This window comes from Astatotilapia calliptera, chromosome 6 (genome assembly GCF_964374335.1).
Source record: "Astatotilapia calliptera chromosome 6, fAstCal68.1, whole genome shotgun sequence".
Lineage (NCBI taxonomy): Eukaryota > Metazoa > Chordata > Actinopteri > Cichliformes > Cichlidae > Astatotilapia > Astatotilapia calliptera.
This window is the reverse complement of record NC_137427.1, coordinates 10,266,716-10,284,767: the sequence shown is the minus strand read 5'-3', so window position 1 is coordinate 10,284,767 and position 18,052 is coordinate 10,266,716. Positions and strand designations below refer to the sequence as shown.

At 40.9% G+C, this 18,052-nt stretch overlaps 2 protein-coding genes across 4 annotated transcripts; one reads left to right on the top strand and one right to left on the bottom strand.

Moving 5' to 3' along the window:
* Positions 1-805: 805 nt before the first annotated feature.
* rln3b (relaxin 3b) lies at positions 806-1,673 on the bottom strand. Its single transcript, XM_026170192.2, has 2 exons — positions 1,352-1,673; positions 806-1,249 (listed from the first exon to the last, which is right to left on the bottom strand). The coding sequence occupies exons 1-2, from the start codon at positions 1,524-1,526 to the stop codon at positions 981-983; spliced, it is 444 nt and encodes a 147-aa protein (XP_026025977.2). The 5' UTR covers positions 1,527-1,673; the 3' UTR covers positions 806-980.
* rfx1b (regulatory factor X, 1b (influences HLA class II expression)) lies at positions 1,420-16,535 on the top strand. Of its 3 annotated transcripts, none has more exons than XM_026170184.2 (18): positions 1,420-1,558; positions 3,615-3,984; positions 9,452-9,549; positions 9,740-9,829; positions 10,926-10,999; positions 11,130-11,427; positions 11,519-11,700; positions 11,795-11,914; positions 12,238-12,359; positions 12,507-12,625; positions 13,091-13,194; positions 13,283-13,434; positions 13,628-13,725; positions 13,979-14,128; positions 14,239-14,450; positions 14,539-14,692; positions 14,813-14,858; positions 15,695-16,535. In XM_026170184.2, the coding sequence occupies exons 2-18, from the start codon at positions 3,636-3,638 to the stop codon at positions 15,871-15,873; spliced, it is 2,547 nt and encodes an 848-aa protein (XP_026025969.2). In that variant the 5' UTR covers positions 1,420-1,558; positions 3,615-3,635; the 3' UTR covers positions 15,874-16,535. The 3 variants fall into 3 exon arrangements, with proteins under 3 accessions (XP_026025969.2, XP_026025972.2, XP_026025967.2); XM_026170187.2 differs by lacking the exon at positions 1,420-1,558 and adding an exon at positions 2,341-2,489 and having other exon boundaries at positions 15,698-16,535; XM_026170182.2 differs by lacking the exon at positions 1,420-1,558 and adding an exon at positions 2,341-2,489.
* Positions 16,536-18,052: the final 1,517 nt, after the last annotated feature.

Genomic DNA, 18,052 nt, shown 5'->3' with positions numbered 1-18,052 from the left:
CACAATCATGAGCGTCTCCGTGATTTTTGTCACCGGTATGGCACAGAGGAGATATGAGCAAGGTAAATACAGTGTTAAAACTGGCACTGAAAACACTGTGTATACATTCAAGGGCTCCTGTGTCTTCAGACATATGTATTGTTTGAAGAGTGGCACTACACTCAAATTAAGTACTTTGTAAAGTGCTTAGACAAGTATTTAGACGATTTTACTTAAGTAAAAGTTATAATTCCATAAGTAATTGTACTAAAGTTTTCAAAACATGTCTAAAATATATAACGTACCCACTATTGCATTATCATATGATATGTGTGATATTATTGGATGATAAATATTAATTAATCAATATGTACACTTTCATGCTTCACATATTACTACTTAATTAAATGACTAATTTTAGCTTTATCTATAGTAATACACGGTAGTAAGATGGAACAGTGGTTAGCACTGTTGCCACAGGGGTCCTAGGTTCGAAAAAGAAACCCCCCCCCACCCCTTCCCAAAAGAAAAAAAAAACAAAAAACTCTAGCATCATAAGCCTAATATGCTGCAGGGCTGTCACATTGTAAGCCCTTGCAGAATCAGAGTAAGCAACTACATTTTAAGGAAGGAAAATGACTTCGGTATAATTCAGTTAATCGCAGGCCATGTACTTAACCATGTACTCGTAGTCATCACCACTTCCTTAATTTTGAAATACTTACCAAAACTGTGAAACAGTCCTTTGGAAAATGGGAAGTGCTCTAACAGCATGAAGTATCTTTATTATAACTTTCTTCTTTTTAACGAAGCAAAACATTTCATAATCAACTAAGCAAAGCTTTATTAAACAACCACATCAACCAGAGCAAACAAATATCAAGAAGACATTCACATTATGGACAGGTAGTTGAACGAAAGTGGACATTTAAGAAATTGCGTATGGGAGTAAAGTTCTTCATTTTGAACAGAACAGGGTGTATATTTAGAAAAATTTAAGTTCAGCAGAGAGAGCTGATTTCACTCTTGCTGCAGCCCCACTTGCAGCAAGCATTGGACAGTCCAACCACTAGGTCCCGTCCTTTCCTGTCTGCGCTCCGTAGAGCCTCCAGGACCTCTTCTGTTATCGGTGAGCGAGCTGAGCGGCTGAGTCCTGCTGCTACAGAGGCTGGATTTTTCCATGGTTCGGATTCTGCAGGATCTTGCTCGCTCATAAGTTGAGGGATGGGATTTGCCTTCCATGGATCATAGGTCTTCTCTCCAATAAATGCTGACAAAAAGAATAAAAAGTAAATCTGTCAATATTGCAGTTTAATTCTTTGAAAACAAAGCACATTATAGAAAATCAGCACACAAAATCACACCGTCTTACCCGAGTCTTCTGCGCTTCTCCTCCAGCGAGAACCACCACAGGTAAAGATGACAGCTCGTATGAACTCTCTTCCACACAGTTTCACCCCATAAAAAGAGGGATGACCGTCATTGGGGCGCACCCTGTCTACCAGAGCCACCAACAAGCCCAGGGTCAAGAGCGCTGCCTTCCACATGATGCTGAACAAATACTGAAGGTATCTCGAAGGTATGTTTAAGTGTCTCTGTGGTTTGTGTTTCTTTTTGGATGTTCTTTCCACCTTTTATAGGGCCTAGCATCAGCGAGGAGGACCTGAACTCACCTCCAGTGTTCGTCATACCTCGAGATAAGGCTGGAGACCTTTACGGGCAACAATGCACTCAGAGGAAAAGAAAAGTTGTGATTAAAATGCTGAACGATACCAGAGGTGATGTCAACAGTGCCACTGGGAATCTCATCACCTGTGACCTTTAAGTGGCCTTTCTGTCCCTCACATCATTTTGATTGGGCTGTCTGACACCAGCACAGTATCACCATTAACTCTGCCTACCATGGGACTAAGATCACTATCTTTGCACCCCAAGGAAGGGTGCTGTTCACTGCTGACACACACACACACACACACACACACACACACACACACACACACACACACACACACACACACACACTAAAGAGACATTTCAGTGGACCCCACAGTGACTAATCAGTTGTGAACGTCCCATTATCATCATTGAATACTAATTATTTATAAGAGAGACACACGGGGACAGAGATAACCACCGCTTTCTGTGAATAAGAATGAATTTACATCCCATCATTTCCAATCTGTGTGACATTTTGGGCAATCAAAAAAAGTAACATTACAAGCGTTCATTTGACGTTAGAATCTAGCGAACGTGATAGACAGGTGTAACCAGCCAATCAACGGTCGAGTTTTCCAACCGATGCTTCGACCACCTCCTTACAGAGCCAACCAACATTTAGCAGAGGGAGGGGTAACGACAAGAGGGTAGCAACAGTTGCCCCGGTGAAGGCTCGGCGCCATAGTCACGGTAGTCCTGGCGACAAGAACTAAGCAACGGGAGTCAACAACAACAACCTAAATCTAAGAGGAAAAAACTTTAACGCCTAAAAAGGACAAAACCGGAACAAACAGGTGAAAAGTAAACTATCTCTGAATTTCCATTTAATTTTAGGTGAACTGTGTGTGTGCGTGTGTTTGTGCAGTCGCGAACACTCGCGCAAAATCGCTCGAGCGTTTAGGTGATGAAAGTGGTTGCTAGCTTCCTTCCAAACGTAGACCGTTGTTATGGCGATGTCAGATCTTTGATAAGAGCACAAGATGGCGGGTGTGTTGTGGCGCCTGTCGTACTTTTTTCTGCTATTTTGTCATAATGTTCAGGTTGTTTGTCACAGTTTCGATTACCGAGAAACTCACGAGGCGAGATTTGTAACGTGGTCGTAGATTTATTCGCTACCGACGTGACTAGCTAGCAGTTGGGTAGCTTGCGTTAACGTCATAACTCAACGTGAGCGATCTCCTAGCTGGAGAGGGGGGAGCTATCACTTTCTCAACTCACATTTCAAACAAAAGCTGACTAAAGAGATTAAATACCGAAACGCACACCAAACTACACACGCACCACTGGGTTTTTAATGAGTTTTAAACGCACACAAGATGATTGCACTATGTTTCATAATCATTTAGTGACTTTGAAAAAGTTTCTTGCGCTGACATTGAATCCAGTGGAAGTGACTGTCGTGAGGTCGGTGTGCCTCATGCTTGTGTTGTGTGGCATGTTGGTTCACGCAGGATTGGCTTCTCGCGCAGTAGGATGGCCTCTAGTATTTTTTTTCTTCAGGTTATGCAATCACGGGACTATCCACAATCCGTAAATTTAATTGCTTTTTTGCTCAGCGGTTTTGATTGTTTTATTTGAGATGAAATGTCATGGCCATGGTCAGTCAGAAACATTTTGAAAATTTGATTAATTGCGTTATCTGTTATGCTGTAAGATTATACTGGTTCTTTCCGTTTTGACAAAACAGGAAAGGCTTTAGACTACTGCTTAGTCTCAGACAAAAGCCCTACTTCCTCATAAGGTTTATGTTACAGGCACACAAGGACAAACACACACATACACACACACACACACACAAGCGCTCACTCACTCTGAGTGGTCAAAGCACGGTGAGATAATAGGACAACAAAGTGTATTTCTGTGTATGTTCATAGCACCTTCATTAATGACTGTTATTTTTTCTGTATCCATAAAACCAGTGCCTCAAAGCATTGGTTGCCATGGCAACTTCTGGATACTCCGAAGACCTTCAGCCTCAGCAGGCCAACACAGTAACCATAGCAACACCTGCTTCCACCACACCCTCATCCGCAAAGACTGCACACTTCCTGTCCGAGATCCCACCAGCCTCTGGAACCATTTCGTCAGCTAACCAGTCAACTGCTGCTTCTAAAACTGGACAGGATGCACTTTGTTCTCAGGCTCCGCCCACCCAAGCCCAGAGCCAGAAGGCTGTGGTTCTGACTACTCCCACACAGCACTACGTGAACCCTAATCTTCAGCCTTCTCCAGTCCAGGAGAGTAATGGTCAAAGCAGCTCACCTCAGTACATCATAGTAACAATTCCAGGTGAGAGACTACCTTAGGAGTGACTGATACACACATACACATACACACACCAGGATTCAACATTACCAATGAACTCGTAGCCCAGGCATGTTGACTGGTCAGCTGCCAATGTTTGGATAACTGGCTGGAATGAAGCTTCACTAATGAGTATTTTTTTCTCACAGTCAGTATCTTTATGTTAAAATGCCAACAAAAGTCTTGTTGAAAATGAAGATAAAATTGTTTAAATGCAAAGGAAAGTGATCTGTTGCTCTACTTCCATCCACCGGCAGTTAGTTTTACACAGTCAAACCACTGCTGAATTAAGAAGTGAAGAAATGAAAAGAAAATGAAAACTGTCTGTGTGCAGACACTGTTTACTATATAGTTGTGAAATGTATAAATTTCACAGATTTCTTGTAAACTTTGTTGAAGGCTGACAGCAGTGTTCCATCCCTCTCTGGCAATGATTAGCGCAGCATGCAGGGTTGAGTGTTATTTAGATTAAACTAGTAGAATTTTTTTTTTCGCCACGTGTCTGTTGGATAAAGTCTCTAGACAGCTGTGTTACATAGTTTGTCTACCAGAAACTGGATTAATATGCTTATGTGGAAGCAAATGGGTGATAAATTTCTTGCAGCAGCCCCTCTTGTACCTACTGGCATCTCTACTTCAGACTCTGGGTGCAGCTGTTTTTTTGTTTTGTAGAAATGTGTGGAGCCAATTCTAGATTGAGCACTAGGCTGTATGATCAGAGGAGAGGTATTTATCCCATAAATCTGTCCCTAATGTTTCAGATGAATACTGGCTTGGATTCAAGCTTTTTGATTTCGACAAGACAATTAGACCCTCAAAACACATTTTATTAACAGAAAAAAACTACTCCTTGAAAAAACACTGAGAATCACTAGATTTTGTATCACACACTTAATGTTTTTTTTACAACTACAGTGACTCTTTGCTTGTCTTTAAATGCGCTCTCCCAGATGCTGTTTGTGGAGGAAGACTCATCGCTTTGTCACTCTGTGAATGAACTGTGTTGTTGTACTTGAAAGAAAGAGGGAATTTCCTCCACAGAAATGAATAGCTGGGTGAGGCATGTAAAACACAAGGCCTTGTTCACCTTTTTTTGCATTTCAAATCAATGTTTTAAGCTCATTACATTCGCAAACCTCATGCTCGTGATCTGGTATTTATGCAGTGCTTTCCTAGTCCCACTGTCTCCTCAAAGACTCGTTACACTTTAAGCCAGATTGAGTCATTCACACGCATTCATACAGCACTATATTCTATGCACTTTGAGCTCTTTACCTAACACACACTCACAGACTACTAATGGATGCATCTTTGGGATTTTACTATCTTGGCCAAGGACACTTTGATATGTGAAGTTGAGGAGCCGGGGATCAAACCACTAACCTCCCGGGCTAGAACCGCCCAGATATGTGGCAAACTTTGGCTTGCTCGTGGGTATTTGAATAACAGAACTTCTATGAAGGGATGTCAGTGCATGTGTGTTGTACAAACACTAAAAACATAATGCTTGGATATCCAAGCATTATGTTTTTACACAGAAAATGAGATTTCAATCTCAATTAGAATACCTAGAGCATAATATCAGAAGTAATAATAATTATTCTATTAATAATAATAAATAATAATTTTGCATTGATGTTTCCTGATCACCCATCAGTCTTATTACAGAAGATTTCTGTCATCTCTTGCTATCTCTTTAAGAAAGAAGAAGTCAGACCGATATCTAATACCTTTTTTCCAACGAAGCAGCACTGGTGCCTACTGTAGAACCGGTTCCACACATTTCCCCTGTGGGGAAAAAAAATAAAATAAAAAGGTGTTAGTGCCAAAAAGCTAGTACTGGCAAGACATTACATAATTCCTGTTCCCAAAAGTTGAATCCACTGGCTACTGGAGGGACTACCATAAGAACTTTACTGATGATTCACAGATGCAGTCTACAGATTGTGTCGGCAATGGAAGCTTTCGCCAGTGACACTAAGTAACATTCAGTCTTCAAAAATGTCCAAATGTGGGATGGTTCTCAAAAAGGCACCAAGGTAAACCTATCTCAGCACAGGCAGTCTGTTGGTGGAAAGTCCCACCAAAAAGAAAGAAAACCCACTGATGTAGAATGAACCTGTGCGGTGTGATGGTGATGCGTTATGATGACAATCTATGTGCACTGGATTGTTTGCCTTAATAGTCGGAAACTAGGGACTATGGGTAGCCAATGAATGAAACTTCACTGAACCTCTTTTCTGCTGCTTTTACTGTTATACATAGATCTTCGTATGGGGATTTTAAGAATATTTATTCTACATCAACATGTCTTTAAATTTCTGCCTAGCAGTTGTTGAATTTCTTTTGGAGAAAAGAAAAAAAACAAAACCAGAAATTTTTGGGTTGGGATGCCACAAAAGTTGCAAATCATAGTAGCAAATGTACAAAATTAGACATTACCGTAGAAATGAAGGTAGTTGACGTAAGATGGATTAATAACACTTTTGAGCTTAGTACTTCTTATCTAGGAAAAGTTCAATCAGCCATGGCTTATTTTAAAATGTATTCTATTAAATAAATACAAAAGCTTAGTCAAAAAAACCTAATCAGTATTTTAAAAAGTTATGCTAACTAGAGGAAATGAAAAGAGACCCCAGTGTCAGTGCCCATCTGTATGTTTATTTTAGGGCCTTCTATTTGTAGATCTTTTTTCCTGCCAGTATCGAGTGACGCTGTGCCCTCTCACCCAGAGTGAGAGCCTCACAGGCCTGTTGCCTGGGGCTTGTCTCTGCCTCATAAAGTAGGAATACAAAGTACACAATGTAACAGTATCTAGAACATGGACTACAGTAAAAAGAACAGACTTTGTGCATGTTTGTTTTCTGTATTTCAATTTTTTGATAGCTTTTTGATAGCTTGTTGGAAATATAGTGCAGTTAGGGGCATAAGTATTTAGTGACTGACACATTTTTTGTAATTTAACAAAAAAACAAAACAAAAATCGTATTAACTCTTTGAGAATTATAGCCATTTTTTCACACAGCCCCACATCTTCAGAGGCGTAAAAGTAATTGGACAAACTAAGACAGTTTTAAAAATAAGGAGTGTTTTCTAATACTTGGATGAGATCCTATCCTGCCAATGGCCGCCTGAAGTCTGGAACTGCAGCTGCCTTCAGCTGTTCGTGGATCTCCCTGCATTCATTATTTAATAACAGAAAGGTTGCTCTGTTTGGGTCGAGGTCAGGTGACTTGATCATTGAAGAATAACCCATTTCTTTTCCTTGAGAAATTCATACTGCTTTTGCAGTATGCTTTGGGTCATAATCCACAGCACTATGGTCATTTGCACTGCGAAACCCCGTCTGATTAGTTTTGCAACATTTGGCTGAATCTGAGCAGAGACTATAGCCCCGTATGCATCGTTATTTATCCTGATACTTTTCTCAGCAGTCACGTCATCACTAAACACTAATGACTGGGTTCCACTGTTTGATATAGATCCCCATTCCATAACATTATCTTCACCATATTTAACATATAATGTCGTAAGCTGCCGAACATGAGCTATTTCTCCATTCCTCCAGACTTTTTTCTTCACATCATTCTGGCACACATTAATCTTGGTCTCATCTGTCCAAAGAACTGTGTAGGCGCTTGCTTTCTGTCAAAGTTTAATGTGGACGTCTTGTTCTTGAATGTATTTTGTGGTGTGCACTTTGTTGTAAGCTCTCTTAAATGTAGACGTTTACTCTTTGAGAGTGCTCTTGAGTTAGATATTTTGAAGCTGGAACCAAGGAATGAATTCTGTGATCATCCACTGTAGTGGTCTTTCAGGTCTTTTGTTGCTGCTGACCTGGCAAAATCAGCCCTCCTTTCTAAGAAAGCACCAGATTGTTAATTTGATGACTCCTAACGTTTTTGCTGTCTCTCAGATAGGTTTATTGATAGGTTTATTGTGGTTTTTCAGGTTAAGGATGGCTTCCCATGCTTAGATTGACAAGTAGACCTCATGTTGAATGTTCCAGTAAACAGTTGCCTAAGCAGTATCAGCACAGTTAATGAATTTGTCATGCAATAACAAGGAACTGTCTTCACCTTTCCATTAAATTGCTTCCAAGTTGTCCAATTACTTTTCTTTTTTAGGTGTTGAAAATGATTTATACAGTCATGGCTGTACGGTTAATACAGTACTTTAAAAAAAAAAAAATCAACTGAAAATCTGCACCTCAGTCATAGCTTGATTTTTTGATTTCATATCCATTGGGGGTGGTGTACAGAGGCAAATTTACAAAACTTTTGGCATTGTCCAAATAATTATGAGTCATAATATATGACTAGATGTTGTTTTGCACTGTAAGGTTTAGACGGTGTTTCTTAAATGTTGCTTCAGTCCGGTCTAGAACATAACATTTACATTTTCATTATTCAATAGTTAACAATATAGCTGTAAAACGAGAAAAAAATATTGTAACCTTCAGGTTGTATAGGCTTGGATTATTGGTAGGTGATTGAAAAAATAAAAGCAAAGTTCTCTAACAAATAACTGACTTATCAACTGTACTAATTATACCAATTGATGAAAACAATAGAATTCTAAAGTGGTGTGTTTGGGCTGGGGTTACAAACAAGCCCTAAACCAGGTTAAACAACGCAAGCCATCCTTTTTACACAGGATTGACAAATCTTGTATAAATGTATCCACCAAACCACAGACAGACTGGATTTATACTGTTGCACCAAACACAGGTGACTAGTTAGCTGTCAGACTGATGTTGTTGCCTGAATAAAAAACGTTTTCTTGTAAAATGGGAGGTGAAATTGTGATCAGAGTTATCATTTTCAAGCACCTAGGCCAGAGCGTTTAGCTATAATAATGTAAAATTCAACTGAGTGGTACATTGGGCATTAGTCAGCTATGACTTGACCAAAGTGTAGTTACTGGTAGTCTATTTCCACAGTGTTCAACCTTGGTTGGAGTAAGAGCATCACAACAGGAGTAACAGTACAGGTGGTTAAAGTAAAACGTTTTCTCACCCGAAAAATAAAAACAAGTGAATATTGCCCTCTCCTCCACCCAACCTCCGTTCTCTATTTTCTCCCGCTGTTGTCAACCCACACGTATCTCTCTTTTTTCCCCTCTCATCTGATCTCCATGTTTACAAGATGGAGGGATTTCTCTCTCCATCTGGGGAGATTAGCTGTCCAAGGCTGTCCCTTCTGCATACAAGATATAAGGATGAAATGAGAATTGGACAGACACACTTCTCCTCCTCCTCACTGTCCATCTTTCCTCAGTAGAGCAAAAAAAGAAACTTGATTGCGAGATGTTCTGTGGTGGCTGTTATTACGATTTGGAACCAGTCTGTCGTGAGTGCTTCGCTTGAAGCGATGGTGGATGGGTTTTCAGTTAAATGTGCCTGATCGTCAAATGAAACCTTTCTCCTTTACCTTTTGTGTTTCATCCACAGATGACTCTGTGCCCTCCAGCGACAGTTTGTCAGACTCCAGCCCGCCCGCCCCTGGTGTACCTACTCAGGTGGTCCAATCAGTGCAGACCACCCCACAGGTAAAGATGCACACATATATTCATTATGATGGGAATTCCCCTGTATGTTGGAGACAATGTGGACACCAACGAGCACACCACACATACTGTGGGACTGCTCTTTGATCAGGACTTACTGGAATGACATTCACGAAACACTACAAGAAATTTTCAACTTTCAATCTGACGCTCTGGCTTTATACATCAACAGAGGTCAGTGTTGCAAGCCGTGTCTCAGGCAGCCAAGAGGAATCAGACAGGCCACGTCAACAATCTACAGTCTGTGCATATAACCCCAGAGGTAAGGAAGATAATTCCTCTCATCACTTCATCAGCATGTCAGTCATGCCACACCACGTACATTGATCTGCAACAGCACACCGCTGCCAGTTTTGTTTCATTAGTTGTAATCCTTAATAGCCTGCTATCATACAATTAAGTTAACAAATTGGGTTTAATTAATGTGTAATCAACATGTTGAGTGCACAGTATGATATTACTGAAGACCGGGAGAACCTCGTGGGCAGTCAAAGAGACAGTTACTTTTCAGGACTCGATGAAAGCAAATCAAATATTGTACTTGGTGAACGAATGCGTGCTCTGCTTGTCTTCTTCATAATGCCTGATGAAGATTAAGACATTGCTTTTGTATAAATGTTTTAAGGAATATTTTTGCAACCAATTTGAAATTGCCAGAAAGATAACTTCATGCCAAGTGGATGTGTAGAAAGAGAACAGTTTTGCAGCTTTTTACCTAGTAGTCACACCAGCATAGCATGTATTAAGCTTGCATTTCATTGAGTTGAAATGTACTATAACAAGTGCATCTTGTATAGTAACTCCTTAGAATTAAAAAAAAAAAATAGAATATAGCTTTTCAGTCACAAATGTGAAATCAAAAGGTTTAGCAGTCTTGTTCACACTGTGCCCACACATATTTTATGTTCCGGTTAAAGAGTCGATTTGTCTTTCCGTCATTACAATATTTACTATCTGCTTTAATAAGTAAAATACGAATAATTATCGAGAGCATAACTGATGCACGCTAAGTTTCACTGCACCCTTCACTTCAATTACACTTTAATTACATTAGTTATCTTTAGTTATAGAGTGCTTTTCACAGTTGTTCATGCAACACCATCATAAGGAGCAGATTTTAATAAAGTGGGACATTCAAAACATATCTGCATGTTGCTGAGTTATGTCATTAGGTGGAAAATGCAACTGTTAGTCATGTTGAGCACAGTCTGTTAGTGTGACACTTTAAATTGTGAGATGTGGGGTGCCATCTCCTTTCCTTTAGGAGGATGGTCCAATATATTCTATGCTAAAGGAGGACTTCATTCAGTTCTTGCAACCCTTTAATTGTGTTAATCTCCTTTTTGCTAATTTTTCAGGTAGAGCATGTGTACTCTGGCCAGATCCAATATGTGGATGGAGCAGGAGATGCAACTTTCACCACACCCACCATGTAAGTAGTAAAGCACCTGATCTGTCTGTCTGTTTGCTCTATGCTCACACGTTCAGTTACACACACTCTGAAACTTTGCTCGTCACAGAGCCATTGATATATTTCATTGTCTGTGTCTTTTCTTGTCCAGTCGACCGAACAATTACCCCTTCTCCGAGTCGCCCCTGTATTCCCAGACACCTCCTACGTCCGCCTCCACCTTTTACGAGGCCACGCCCAGCTCTGAGTCAGACATCACTGGATCTGTGACTTCACAGCCAGTTTCTGTGGCAACAGCAGGAGCCAGCAGCACAGCAGCTGCTGCAGGTGGAGGTGGTTACGTTATTCAAGGAGGTTATGTCTTAGGAGCAGGAGGAACTCCAACAGCAGGTGGAGGAGGAGGAGGACAGAGTTACTCCAGCCCCAACTCTCGTGCCCCACCTGCTACCGTGAGTCGAAAAGTTGAAAGTGAAGCACATCTATGATCCGTGACAGCCTACCACCCAAAGGTTCAAATACTGTGACGTCCTTTTTCCCCAGGTGCAGTGGCTCTGTGATAATTACGAGGGGGCTGAGGGGGTGAGTTTACCTCGCTGCACCCTCTACTACCACTACCTGCTTCACTGCCAGGAACAGAAACTAGAACCTGTTAATGCTGCATCTTTTGGAAAACTCATCAGGTCTGTCTTCATGGGGCTGCGTACACGGAGATTAGGAACCAGGTACAGAAAAACACGCATACAGACACACATACACGAACTGTGCAAGACCAGTCTCTCAAGGGTTTATCATAACTTTTTCCTGTGTATGTTTCAGAGGGAACTCTAAGTACCACTACTATGGTCTGAGGATCAAATCCGGGTCACCTCTGCTCAGACTGATGGATGAACAACAGCACATGGCGATGAGGCAGCAGCCTTTCTCACAGAAAAACAGGTAGCCACCCATGCACTCTAAAACTTGTCCTTGAGCCATTACAGGTACTGAGCTTCTAAATATAGTATGAAATACTAGTAGAGTACATCATTGCTGAAAAATATTCCTCCTGTGGTTTATGATTTCATTCTATGCATGGATGACATTTCGTTCTTATCCACAACTGGTCCTCCTGTCGGGTTTTACGTTATTTTGTCAAAACTGAACACCTTGTGTGAAAAGATCCACTCAAACAAAAATATGTAAAAATAGAACAATGCACACATATATTCATATATTCATTAACTCTGGCTCTGTTTCTGTGTGAATGATGTGACAAATAGGGTAAAGCCAGTTCAGAAGTCACAGGGGATCACCAACGGCACAGTAGGCGGGATAGGTCAACAGCAGGGCTCGACACTTTGTGACATTTCGGCCCAGGTGCAACAGTACCAGCAGTTCCTAGGTGAGGAACACCTGCACATTGTTCATCATTGTTTCTTTTTTAGTATATTGAATAAGCAGTTTAAAAAATGGATGGATATGATTTTATTTCAAATGATACTGAATCAACTCTCCGTGGTTCCTGTTTCCTGTGCATTATCATGTGCAGAGGCATCAAAGCAATTGCCAGACTTTGTGGAAATTGATCTTCAAGATCGAACCCTGCCCGGTGGGATCCTTTTAGAGCACCTCAAGGCCTTTCAGACTCTGTACAGAGAACACTGTGAGGTATGCAGCTTAGACAAAAGAAATGACATGGAGACTGAATATAATAGACATGCTTTCCATGTGTGTGTACTTATTTCTCTTGCCATTATTTACTTATTTCTCTTGCCATTTCATTTTGTCATTGAAAAAAGCAAGGTTCTTGTAGTTGTTGTAAAGCACAGTAACATCAGCTTCCGAAGAAATGCAAACAGAAACACTGAAGTGAAGTTGTGCTCATTCACAAAGTAGTTTTGGATGATTCACACAGTTCAAAATAATCTTTATTTTATGTTGGACATTGATGCAACCCCTAAGTTTATCCAGCCCAGTTTCTTCTAATTTTCTATCCTGTGTAAATTAGCATCGGGTTTCACTCGCTGAGCCTATTACTTGAAATTTTTAACATAAATACAAGCATCCAGCTGTGCAGTGTTATACATACAGGTCCCATGAACACCTCTGTGATGCTAAGTGTGATCCTCGCAGGCTATTCTGGATGTGATGGTCAACCTTCAGTTCACTCTTGTTGAGACCTTGTGGAAATCATTCTGGAGGTTTAGCCAGAGCAATGATGCAGAATCGCTCAACCTGTAAGTATTGCAAACACACTCAAATGTGTGCACCCAAGCATCCCCTGCTGAAACTGAAGCTGATCAGCTGTTTCACATGCCCACCCAGACACAACGAGTCTGAGAAGCGACTGCCCAAATCGTGCCTGGTGGTGCTGTGTAAGTTTGAGCCAGTGCTACGCTGGACGAGAGAGTGCGACAACCTGCTGTACCAGACTCTGGTGGAGATCCTCATCCCTGATGTACTGAGACCCATTCCAAGTAAGTTAATAATGTCATGTAGAAACATTTTAATTTTCTGCGAAACCCACCTGAATACGTTTCAGTGCTGTTTTAGTGATGTATACTGTATGTAAGAATTATACACTGCGGCTCATTTAAAATGGAGAGAAGTGTTCCTGTGTTTTTGTATATCCCTGTAAATTGCATCTTTCCTCTGCATCACCGCCATCAGGTGCCTTAACTCAGGCCATCCGCAACTTTGCCAAAAGTCTGGAAAACTGGTTGACAGGTGCCATGATGAACATCCCAGAGGAGATGGTTCGCATAAAGGTATTTTTTTTTTTTTTACACTGAGCTCTGTATCCGTGTTTTAATTTAGAGCTTTTTCTTTAATACACGGGTGCATCCCTTAGCACTTAGCTCACCTTACATCACCAAATGTAAGCTGATAAGTGGGATTTGTGATGTATTTTCTGACTTGGTGGTTTTTAGTGCTGCCATATTGTGATGGAAAAATGTGACTTGTCCTCTTTATGGCTCTTTTTGACAATGGTACTTTATTTCTCCTCGCTTTTACTTTCAGGTGGTGTGCATTGGCTCTTTCTCCCAGACGCTGCGTCGTTACACCAGTCTGAACCACCTGGCTCAGGCTGCCCGGGCCGTCCTCCAGAACTCAGCTCAGATCAACCAGATGCTCTCTGACCTCAATCGGGTTGATTTCAATAACGTACAGGTCTGCCAGTACTGCCGTCTGTGTCTCCTGCGCTTACCTGCTGCTGTACATCAGTGTTTTTTAAAATAAAACAGCAGATTGCTCACTGTGCTTGCCTGCGTCCCCCTCAGGAACAGGCATCCTGGGTTTGTCAGTGTGAAGACCGTTTGATCCAGAGGCTGGAGCAAGACTTTAAAGCGACTCTGCAGCAGCAGAACTCTCTGGAACAGTGGGCTACCTGGCTAGATAGTGTTGTGTCCCAGGTCCTAAAGCCCTATGAGCACAACCCTATGGCCCTGCCAAAGGCTGCAAAGGTTTTCCTGCTCAACTGGTCTTTCTACAGGTGAGGGGAAATGGGGGAAAATGGGCTTTGTAAAGATGCAGTTTTATGTTAAAGAAACATTTTCTGAATCTTTTCTTTTCTTCACCAGTTCTATGGTAATCCGGGACTTGACTCTGCGCAGTGCTGCAAGTTTTGGGTCCTTTCATCTGATCCGCTTGCTGTATGATGAGTACATGTACTACCTAATCGAGCACAGAGTGGCTCAGGCTAGAGGAGAAACTCCCATAGCAGTCATGGCAGAAGTATGTACCTGAACACACACTCATACTTGTATTCCACTTTTGAATTAAGTTTATAAATATGTCTATAAATGAGAACCTTCACAAACATTTATAAATGTGCTTTCTTTGCCATGGACACAGTTTGCCAGTACTGTCAAGAGCCGGACCTCTCAAGATATTGAAAAAGGTAAATGAGGATGGTTTTCCTTAAATACTCTTTTATTAGGATTCCTCATAAGCACCAGCCTCAGCCTTAGCCGTTTTGCTACTTTGTAACCACAGCAGTTGCCCCCTGCTGGCCATTACAAAGAATGCTGAATTAATGCACTTCTGCATTGACTTCACTTTTCAGACACTCGTCCATCTTTTATGAAACTCTTTGCGTTACAGATTTAGAGTTCACACCTTTTTCTTTTTTTAAATGCAAACAATAACAAGGTCCCCACTGAGGAGAAGTTTTTATTACAATATGATGACATCAGCGGTTTTTAGAGGTCATTTATGGTGATATCAGTATTGTTAATATGGAAATGGAGCAAAGTATATTTTGCATCATTGTGAAGTCATGAAATCATGTTTTAAGTTAAAGCAACGAAAGTGCTGAACTTTTGCCTTATTTGTGTTACCCTGACCTTTGACCTTACATACTAAAATGGTATACTTTAGTATGTAATGTTTAGTATATTGTTGTGAAGTTTGAAGATCATCCATAAGAAACTGTGGGTAATATAAAGGGGTTTTTTTTGTTTTGTTTTTTCTACAGATTTTTAAATTTGGTGGTTTGATCCAATTTTAATCAAAATAAAATCAGCTTGAGGCGCTATTACATAGAGATGGTGGGGAGGAAGAACTCATGTTTAGGGGGAGAAAAGAAAAAGATGGTGAGACAAAGAGAAGACAAATGAATTATGTATGCATTAGAGATTCAAACAAAAAACAAAACAAAAGTGCACAGTAGCTGCTGCAACAGGCCAACACTCAGCATGGCACCATGGTATTTACTTATTGTCTTTCATGTCTCAGAAGAAGAGGAGGAGGATGACGATGAATATAGTGAGGAGGACACTGGAGATTTGGTGCTGCAGTCCAGCTCTCTGAGCGCAGTTGATGATGAGAAGGAGGTGATGGAGCCGCCAGTCAAACAGCCCAGGACAAACTTAAGCCTGCACACGCTCAATGAGACCGACAGCACACCACCTTAGCTAATCACCTGTACGGTTAGCACAATGCTTGACACATGCCTTTGCTTTAAGTTTCAAATCATGTCATCTCGTTCTGTCGCACCATGTGAGCTTCTGGTTTGCATGTTTGGTCGTCTGTGGTGAGAAAGTGGGAGGGCCTTTTGCCAAATTTTCTCTGCTGTACTGTTTGTGCTGCAGCCTTTATGTTTACCTTCACTTTATCATTTCACAGTCCCCCCCTCGTTCCCTGTGCCTTCCCTGCCTTTTCAGTGGCTGCTCCTGCCCAGCCTGAATTATATATACGCATATTCTTGATTCCCTCCCATCCCGCCTTAACCACTGACCTGATTGCTGTGGAGAGATTCATTGTCCTCTAAACTCAAATATCACTTTAATTACCTTTAACACAATGACTATGCAGGGGAGCTGGACTTGAATGAATGATATTGTCTGAAAAATATATTTGTTTAAGAGTAGCATCTAGAATGATACTGCATCATGAATTTTTGTTGGCACATGGACGTTGAGTGAAAGGTATTTGGCTTCATAAATGTGACTCCTTATTCATTTGGCCAACTAACTGATACGCTGTGCCTTTTGAGAGATTTCTAGGCTTAACAAAAAAAGGTTGTGCTCTATATATTCTGTATCGGTGGTTCAATAAATGAAGGTCCTGTGAAGTAGTCGTGGTGTTGTCATGAACTTTTTGTAGCTGTTAAAAGAAAAAAAAATTGATCGTCTAGTTTTGTGATGATTCTGCCTGGTTTGTTTTTCTTCATCCATCCTTTCTTTCATCATCAACATCTTTCTTTCACACATAAACATCCAGATGACTCGAGTGCAACCCCCCCCCAGCTTTTCCCACCTGATCAGCTCCACATATTTTGCAATCTTTGTACCAGCTAGATGTACCAGCTATCTCAAAGTTTTTGTAGTGTAAGAGTAGATGTTTATTTTCAGAAAGTGTGTATGCTGGACGTTTGTAGATAACTTATATTATGTACCTTTTTGTGAACGCCGTAATATATCCAAAATATTCGTATGTTGTTTAACCATTATTGCCTTAATAAGTATGTCGTGGTATGTCCACCAGCCAGAGTCTTGAGCTATATTTTTATTGTGATGATGGACCAAGCATGTGAGTATGGTGACTTAAGATTAACCCCCTCAAAGAGCACACGCTCAACCAGCAGCAATGTGTGACTGTGGGACTGAGGGGAAAAGAAATAAAAATATTATAATGGTAGTGGGATGTCCCTCAGGACCACCTGATTACAAAGATGTCACCAAAGAACATAACAAAGGAGAAAAAAAAAAGTATGTTTACATTTATATATAAATATATATGTGAGAGCAGGCTACAAAAATCTGACTCGAATTAAAATTAACCGCCAACTGCGATGTCATACAAACTGTGCCGTGGATTCTGTCCCTTGCTTGTGCTGCAGAACCATTTCTGAACGAGGTTCTTGCTGTTATTCTGAAGACCTTTGTACTTAAACCTGTGATCAATGTTTGTAGCTTTATTCTCACTGTTATAACTAAAGAGATGTGATTGCTATCAAAACTTGTGCCAGACTGTTTTTCCTTCATTCCCTGTGTTGTTCTTGGAATTTCTTTCTTAACCACATTTTCCAACTGGAGGTTGGTTTGGGGATGGGCAGTTTGGTTTGGGAGTCCTCAAAATGAAACAAAGGCTGTAATGGAATTGTCCCAAAAAATGACCACCTTTGTTTTCATAATATTTTTTTCTTAGGTTTAAATAAGTCAAACGGAGACTCAGGAAAAAGAGAACCTGAGGGCTCAGAGAAGACCTGCTCTAGATGTTGTGGGGCTGTTGCCACTGATGCCCCTCGCAACATCGGCTGTCAGGGGCAGTTCCTCTGGATTGGCAAACTAAGGCAGCAGACCTTTGATCATGTAGCCATTTCAGGGGGATCATGATCCTCAACCTGCCTGGGAAAGTTTATGCCACGGAGGATGGGAGTTCGTCCATTAGTTAAACCTCAGATTCAGGTTTGGTTTGGTGGGAGTTTGCAGAACTGATCGTGTCCCTCATTCATTCTTTGGTTCTTATACAAATTAATGCTCAGGTTGTACAAGTCAGACCTGATGGATGGCCCGGGGGTCTACTTCAGCTAAAAGACAGAAGATCAGGGACCATTTAATGAACAGTAAAAGGTAAACCTAAATTTAAGTT